This window comes from Limulus polyphemus, unplaced genomic scaffold (genome assembly GCF_000517525.1).
Source record: "Limulus polyphemus unplaced genomic scaffold, Limulus_polyphemus-2.1.2 Scaffold330, whole genome shotgun sequence".
Lineage (NCBI taxonomy): Eukaryota > Metazoa > Arthropoda > Merostomata > Xiphosura > Limulidae > Limulus > Limulus polyphemus.
Genome location: NW_013665940.1, coordinates 124,305 through 133,327, shown reverse-complemented (window position 1 = coordinate 133,327; position 9,023 = coordinate 124,305). Strand labels below are relative to the sequence as shown.

General features: G+C 33.8%; 1 protein-coding gene across 1 annotated transcript in view; it reads left to right on the top strand.

The window, feature by feature from the left end:
• LOC111085321 (cytosolic carboxypeptidase 6-like) overlaps positions 1–9,023 on the top strand; it is a gene marked incomplete at its 3' end in the record, with an annotated part of 30,003 nt that overhangs the window by 11,751 nt on the left and 9,229 nt on the right. The window contains exon 2 of the mRNA XM_022383374.1: positions 5,018–5,146. Within this exon, the coding sequence (XP_022239082.1) occupies positions 5,018–5,146 (129 nt within the window). The remainder of the gene's footprint in view (positions 1–5,017; positions 5,147–9,023) is intronic.

The following is a 9,023-nucleotide window of genomic DNA, read 5'->3' as shown; positions in this document are numbered from 1 at the left end:
CAATGCCACTTGAGTGAGCTGTAATACCTAACAATGTTGTAAAACTATTGAATAGCAATGCCACTTGAGTGAGCTGTAATACCTAACAATGTTGTAAAACTATTGAATAGCAATGGCACTTGAGTGAGCTGTAATACCTAACAATGTTATAAAACTATTGAATAGCAAAGACACTTGAGTGAGCTGTAATACCTAACAATGTTGTAAAACTATTGAATAGCAATGCCACTTGAGTGAGCTGTAATACCTAACGTGGTTGTAAAACTATTGAATAGCAATGCCACTTGAGTGAGCTGTGATACCTAACATGGTTGTAAAACTACTGAATAGCAATGTCACTTGAGTGAGCTGTGATACCAAACATGGTTATAAAACTATTGAATAGCAATGTCACTTGAGTGAGCTGTGATACCTAACATGGTTGTAAAACTACTGAATAGCAATATCACTTGAGTGAGCTGTGATACCTAACATGGTTGTAAAACTACTGAATACGTGGGAAGATTCTCCAATTTATGTTTTTCCTGTTGATTGAGTCCCATAGTTTAATTATTCGCTTTTTAAGGCATACATTAAATCGAGTTATTTATGGATTATTCATATCCACAAACTCCAGAAGTCTATACGAGTTTATACAAATCACAAAAAAAATTTAGAACCCTCTGTTTCGTACATCCTCTATTTTTATCTACTTTTGTTTACGATTTATTCAACTTATATATGTATGTGTGTGTTATATCAGTGATGTAAATATATATATATATGTATATATATACACACACACATATATATATATATACATATTTCAATTTATCAGTGTAATTGTTATGTAAATCTAATTTTTTGTAAATCTAATCAACTTTATCTGTTCTTATTTGATAATAACTTAAGTTAATTTTTCATGTGTACCATACTTTGACGTAACTTGCATTTTTAGGAAATATTAACTTTTTGCTTTTAGCGACCCTTCGTAGCATTAAAATGTTTGCATAACAATCAATGAAGTATTTGGGAAAGCAGAACCAAAATACACCAAGTTTGTGCACTTCCTAGATGTGATGACACTTCTGATGGAAACAATAACAGCAGCTCTGTATAATCGGCCAAGTATGGCTAGATGGTTAGGGCGCTTGACTTGCAATCTGAGGGTTGCGGGTTCGAATCCACGTCTCACCAAACATGCTCACCCTTTCAGCCGTGGGGGCGTTATAATGTAACGGTCAGTCCCACTATTCGTTGGTAAAAGTGTAGCCCAAGAGTTGTCGGTGGGTGGTGATGACTAGCTGCCTTTCCTCTAGTCTTTCAATGCTACATCAAGGACGGCTAGCACAGATAATCCTCGCATAGCTTTGCGCGAAATTCAAAACAACCCAAGTCTGTATAAGCATTCGACTTATAGCTGTGTCGCTAATTCATACATTTATTATTGTGAAAATAAATTTATAAATAATTTTATAAATCCAGAATTATTTTACTTAACGTATAGATATATTGATGATTTAATTAATATTAAGAATACTGTAATAAATAATTATAATGATAGCATTTATCCTACAGTTCTACAGATCGAGAAAACTTCTATATCAAATACTGAAGCACCTTATTTAGATTTAGATATTAATATAATTAATAATTATAGTAATATTAATATTGATGCTAAAAGAAATTATTTCACATTTCAAATTTTTGGACTTTCCTGTCCAAACAGTAACGTACCAACAAAATACAGAATACACATTCACAGCTTCTTATGTATTATAAAATTTGTAGCATCTTACAGTTCTTAATATCTAATAATAATATATTACCACATAAACTGATTTTTTAATGGCTTTGATGAGAAAACTGTAATTAACTATTTTAAATTATTTTATAATAAATATAAAAAATGTTAATATAAATTTGAAAACAGTGATTTAAACAAAATTACAATATACCCAATAAAGCATAATTTGTAAAGTTATCAAGACACACGGTAGTGTGCCGTACAGCAAAAAAAAAAAAATCCAACCACAACAAAAAGCCGACATCCAGTGTGTTATCAACATAAATGCTCCCCAGTGGCACAATTGTATGTCTGTGGACTTATACAGCTAGAAACTGGGTTTCGATACCTGTGGTGAGACGGCACAGATAGAATTTTGTGCTTAATAACAAAAAACAACAACAATTAACAGGAATGAAAACTTTGTTGGGTTTTCAACCATGTGTATAATCGCTCCCATTAAATAAACTCTCCCATTTTATGAATGATAGGTCTTTTACGTCTCCCTACTTTACATACCAAATTTCAAAGAAATAGCTTTAGCCCTTATCGTTTTACAACAGGCCAAACGTAGCCTGAAATTCTCCGTTTTCTTCTTCTTCTTTTTCGCATCAGTAAAAAAAAACAAGCAAACGTTACTTTAATCGATTTCTTTCAAATTTGCTATGTAGCTGGTATATATATATGTTCCTCTAGTTTGTCAGTAAATTTAGTTGTAGTAGTTCAAGTATTCTCGGAGAGATGGACAAAATAAGCGTAAATGTTTGCACTCGCCTGGAGAAAAATTGGCTCATTCGATCGCGCTGAAATTTCTATCACACATTAGGGTATTCTTAAAAGTGGACCGTTTTTAATTTTATAAAAATCGGACACGAAAAATGGAAGTTATAGGCCCAAAACCACCATCATGTAAAAAGTTTCACACGATTTTTGCGTACTATAGTATACTGCATCAGACTTCAATCAATCAAACTAATGAAAACGCTTCCCGGTACATGGTTGCTTTTTTATGTAGCTTATTTTGTAATATCACTTTATATATTATATAGAATTATACAAGGAACATGATATCTATTGAAAAACAACTTGCCTGAAAAAGATGTGTACAAGAAGAAAGAACTGAAAAAAGACATGAACTCAAAGTTATTGAAGTATTGAAGAAACTCACATGGAGTTATAATGTCTTCAAATTTAATAGGTACTTGATGCTAATTGCTCCAAACTATATCTGATTATCAAATGCATGTCCTTCGTGGTTATTTGTACCTAATGTACAAGAAAAAAGAGTGATATCTAATCATAAACAGCATAGCTGTACAAATAGGTGCAGCAAAAAAAGAAGAAGAAAGAAAGACGTGAAATCAAAGTTTGCGACTAAAACGAGAAAATACTGATAATTAAAAGTGCAGGAACTAGTCGCAAACCACAAACCCTCAGATTCACAGCTCGAGCACGGCTCAGTTCAGTAAAAATTAAAGTTATTCACTGCTTGCTATTTTTGATGATGTTGGTAATTCTGTATAAACAACAAGAAGTTAAAGTAGTTTACTTGTAAGATTTTATGTTTGATAAAAATAGACGGTGGAAAAGTTCAGTCACTTCTTTCATCTCGTTAAAGAAACTCGTGTCATATAAAAGGTTTTGTCCTTTTTTTAACATCCTTATCCAAACTATTACACTTATTCCTAATCGGTACAGATGTTTTAATACTTTTCTTGGTTGCTAGATCTTATAAGTATTAAACTTATAACGTTCTAGCCATACTGTTTAAATCTAGCTTTGGTTTTGGAGGTCAAACTACATAGTGAAAGGCGATTATGCTCTTGGGTTATCGCTGTCACACGATATGTCAACTTGCTTTACCGTAACACGCACTTCTTATTTTCTTGGATCTAACGGAGTTAGGCTATGTAATATTTTGTCATACAATGAAATATTAGTAAGAGTTTTCGTAATTCGCCAGCATAAAACAATAAGAAAGTTTTATTCCGAATGAAAGAAGATTTGCGCGCCTAGTTACAGCAATGTGGTTGCTTGCGGACACACAAGAGTTAAGCTAGGACCCAGGTGAGCCTAAAATACGGTATAAATCCATCCAAAGTCCGGTATATAGTGTATTTCCCGCCACATGCTGCTCGACGTCAGGGCTCTTTTAGTTCCATTTGTCTTAATCCACTCCAGCTGATCCAAGCGGCGGGTCAGAAGGAGTTTGTGGAAATTCCGCATTGCACCATGAACTGCCTCTGGCTCTCTGCCTTCAGCTTAAGAGAAACAAAACAAAGCGAAAAAATCGCAAGCAGCTTGATGCTTCTATAAAAAAAAAGTTTGCGGTCTACCGTTAATTCTTCACAGTATTTCGTTGACTGATGACCAACGGTTAGTCAGAACAGATACTGTGCTTGAAGAATTGAGTTTACCTAGTTAGCTGCGGCATTAGACTGAGCTGCTACGGACAGAACTTGTATATATTTTCTGCGCTGACAAGCAATGTGTTAGTTTCGTGTGTTACTTAATAAAGTGGATTCCAAAGATTGTTACGTTATCCCATGTAGGCATAGTATTTCTTTAATGTGATTAATTGCCATCTGAAATAAATGATTCTTGCTATCCCCTTTTTTTTTTTTTGTAAGCAGAATATTAACCAGAATATGTTCTTGAAAAAAACACAATACGCGAAACTACAAATACGATAAAAAAAGACGTAACATTCTCATTAACTTGTCTGGATAACAACTGTTTCCTATAGAGGGCACATGAGCTCGCTTTCAATTATATTGCAAAGAAAAATAGCCTGACTGACATATTGCTGAATGAACTGTAGTAAAATACACATACTTTATTTGACATGTCGAAATCATTTTGTACATCTCAAATATATACAAATAATATTACCGTTACTTTTATGTTTTTATAATAAACACACACACGAATCTAGGGAAATAATTAAATAGAATGTTTGTATATGTGTTGTCAGATTGTTAGGGCGCTCGACTCGCAATCTGCGGGTCGCTGGTTCGAATCCCCATCCCACCAAACATGTTGGCCCTATGAGCCGTGGGGGCGTTATAATGTGACGGTCAATCCCACTATTCGTTGTAGCCCAAGAATTGGCGGTGGGTGGTGATGACTAGCTGCCTTCCCTCTAGTCTTACACTGCTCAATTAGGGACGGCTAGCGCAGATAGCCCTCGTGTAGCTTTGCGGGAAATTAAAAAACAAACAAATAAACAAACGTATATTTGTTTTTCTCCAGACACCAGCAGTAGCGACGGTGAGAATGCGGGAGAAGTTCGCAACGTCATGCGTCAGGTTATGAGGCCACCAGGTCATAGTGGCAAAGCCAAGAAAGGGCATTTAGTGTTCGACGCTTCATTTGAAGGAGGTAAGTAGAAACACGAGAAGGGACTTGATAAACTTAGCACGTTTTGAAGATTGCAAAAAGTAGAGATTTGAAAAATATCTGTTTGAAATTATTAAAACCTTTAAAGTAGAAAAAATTATGAATTGTTTTACTACATTAGAAGTTTGTGAAACACAAGCCCTCGGATTCACAGTCAGGGCATGCTAACCACTGACTACGCCCAGGCCTACAGTAACAATAATGTTCTGTTCCAAAATCCCTTTAACCTAAAGAAGTTGTCTGTGTTAAGAAAAGCTATTTTGAGTTTGAAGACTGTATTTCGTGTAGGAATAAGAAACTACAAACTATAGAAATACTACACCCAGAGGTGTCATTTAGGTAAAACAGGGGAAGTACTAATAATGGGTAGTTTGTGTTACTTGAACGGTTATTAAAAAGTATAGGAAATAATCAGAGCAAATGCTCCCAAAATAGGCCGATTTTTACAAATGATCCTATAAAACTCAAAATCATCTAGGGAACCAACTTCCTTCGACCTTCAATAAAAATTGTTCTTATAAAACTCAAAATCATCTAGGGAATCAACTCATTTCGACCTTCAATAAATATTGTCCTTATAAAACTCAAGATCATCTAGGAAACCAACTCACTTCGACCTTCAATAAAAATTGTCTTTATAAAACTCAAGATCATCTAGAGAATCAACTCCCTTCGACCTTCAATAAAAATTGTCTTTATAAAACTCAAAATCATCTAGGAAACCAACTCCCTTCGAATTTCAATAAACATTGTCCTTTTATATTTCAATCTTAAATGGTGCTTCTGACTGTACCCGATCAATATATTTATTATACATTATTTTTATTTGTTTTCTACAGTGAAATTGCTTACAAATACCCTTTATATCCTTTTGGAAATGATTGATGATATCTTTTCATTTCAAATTATTTTGTTAAGTATGAAAATCCAACTTAATAAGCACTTTTCAGTTTTTCTTCTTTTTTATAGTTTATAATAGCTCGACGGAATGTAAACACTTATAAATTAATTTATATATTTGTAATGGATTGTTAGCAGTCGGGGTGTTGCACATTTTTTCCGATTATTAGTCGAGCTTTATACGAACTTTGAAAAAAAAAATTTACCGACGTATCTATTACACAGGCCTGCGAATTTAAACTTCATAAAAGTTGTCTTGGTTTGAATAACGAATTTTCCATAAGTCAGCTACACAGATTTAGAAAATAATATTAACTTTTTTTTATCACGTAAGGATTTCTTACAAATCGGGAAGGAAAAAACAACTCCTACTTATATCAAATTATTATTTCGTTTACCACAACGAAGATTTTTTATTATTATGTTTTTTATGTTTAGGTTCTAGAACGATAGATAAGACTCTCACGTCGCGATTGGTCTAGAGAAACCTGTAGCCAGTGGTTGTCAACATTTTAAGTATAACAAAATGTGACCCGATTTCAATGAAAATGTTTCAATTATGTAAAAGTACATATGACTTTTTGTGAAAAGTCTGTACGTAATAGAGAAAACTTGATATTATTTTCAGATTCAGCGTACAGGAATTACTGTAGTACATGTAAAATTTTCAAGACAATGAAACCATCGCAGACCTGTGATATTATTACGTTTACCTGCCATGTTTATGATAGTTAACTGTAGGATGTATTTAAGTTGATTATCAGCTATATACAGAGAAATATTTGTGGTTGTTTTTTAACCTTATTGAACACATTGGCTAAACAGTTAGGTCATAAATCCCAAGCTTAGACATTTCTAATTTAGAAATGCTAACAAGAGGGAAGACAACCATCAGAAACACCCGTCGCCTGCTCAACTACCCTTGTTCCAATAGCAAGAATGGTTGTAACAGTTATGAAATTCCATAGCTAAAACTATAAGCCATGTTCAGTGACATATCACAGTTCGAACCTTAAATTTTCTCGTTCGCAACCCATTACGCCAAAATTGGAATCCAGATCACATAGTGCCTGATACGTATACAGGTTGCTGTTATTACTCGAAGAAAATATTTATTTGCTCATAACTCATAAAGAAGAATATCTGTTAAAAATGTAAAATTGCCTTAACATTAGCAGTTAATACCAATATGTACTGTGATATTTAAATAGTCCTAATTATACACCTTGTTGGTTATTCACTACAGTTTTCGAGGTTTCAGTTTGCACCGAAACTGTATAATTTAAGACAGAAAAAAAATCCCCCTCATGGTCTGTTTGGTTCATATACACTTGGACTATGAAGTTACAAGAATATAGGGACATTTCTTGTTTAGTACTTTATAACGATGTTACATTTATAGGCTTAGTAAGATCCACCTTATTTTGTGTCATAATACCATCCTTTAAACAAGATACTGGATTAATTGATAACCTAGTAAACTGTTTATAACAGGGAGGTGCACAAGGGGTGAGGAGCAAACATGGGGTCCCATCCCCTTGTATCTGTATGAATAGAGACTCGGTCATTTTGGTGAATGTCATGCTGCTTATTTCTATGCATATGATGTACGTGCGCGTGCTTATGCGACTTACGTATGTATACGCGTGTGTGTGGGTGTGTTTAATTTAAGTGACCCCACCCCTAGGAACGGTCACATTTACATTTTTATTGCATCCCGGTCCTAGTGCATAACCTTAAAAGTTGACACAGTCGTTGTGTATAAAAGACTGATAGGAGACATGCATGCCACATTATCGAATGTAAAATAGGCTTAGTATGTTTCTGTCCTAAACCGACTTGGTAAGTAAGTGTATTTATATCCTAGATTCCAGAGCACTGGGTACTTATATACGCTAGATCCCAGAATACTATCTGTCCGTATAACATGTACCTCAGAAACATTAGATTTATGCATAATTCAGTCTCCAGAAAATTGCGTGTTTGCATTTAATGTACGTTAGGCATGTCTATAAGTTAAACTAAAGTGCTGGACGTATGTGTATGTACTGTGGGTTACTAAATATTGTATGTAGCTTAGTATATTCTAGATTGAAAAACATCGGGTGCCTCTGTAACACAGACAATAAAGACATTTATCTGTGTATAATGTAAACTCAGAAACGTTGGAGGTGTGTATAATATTCGCTCAAAAACTACTAAATATTGTATATAGCCTAATATATTATAGAGTGAAAAATATTAGGTGCGTCTCGATAGCGCAGACAATAAAGATCTGTATCTGTGAATAATGTAAACTCGAAAACTTTGGATGTGTGTAGTTTTTGTTTAGTTTTGTTTTTTAGCTCGTTGACGCTTCATATTTATACGTAACGGGACTAAAGATATAGAATTCTAACTACGTACATTCACAAAAATCAGTTTCTTGTTAATCACAAAGTTACACAATGGGCTATCGTTTTGTCCACTGCGAGTATCGAAATCTGGTTTGTAGCGTTGTAAGCCCTCAGACTTACTCTTCTTCAAGATAATTTCACGATCAGTTGCGATGTTAAATATACGTTTAGCACTCTCTTTTCACACTAGTCATCATTTTAATGTAATAGTGTCAACCAAATAATTTTACTAGATTTCAAAAATGTATACTACTATACATATAGTATCATTCCTAAGACTGTAATAATATAAAAAAACAACTTATCTTTCAATCTGGTTATATCAAATAATAAAACGCCTATCTTTCAAAGCTGTCATTTAAATGATATAGCACCTATCTTTCAGCATGGTAATTTTACTACATGAATAATCTACCTTTCAACAAACGTATTTCAGTGGATATAGCACCTATCTTTCAACATGGTAATTTTACTACATGAATAATCTACCTTTCAACAAACGTATTTCAGTGGATATAGCACCTATCTTTCAACATGGTAATTTTACTACATGAATAATCTAC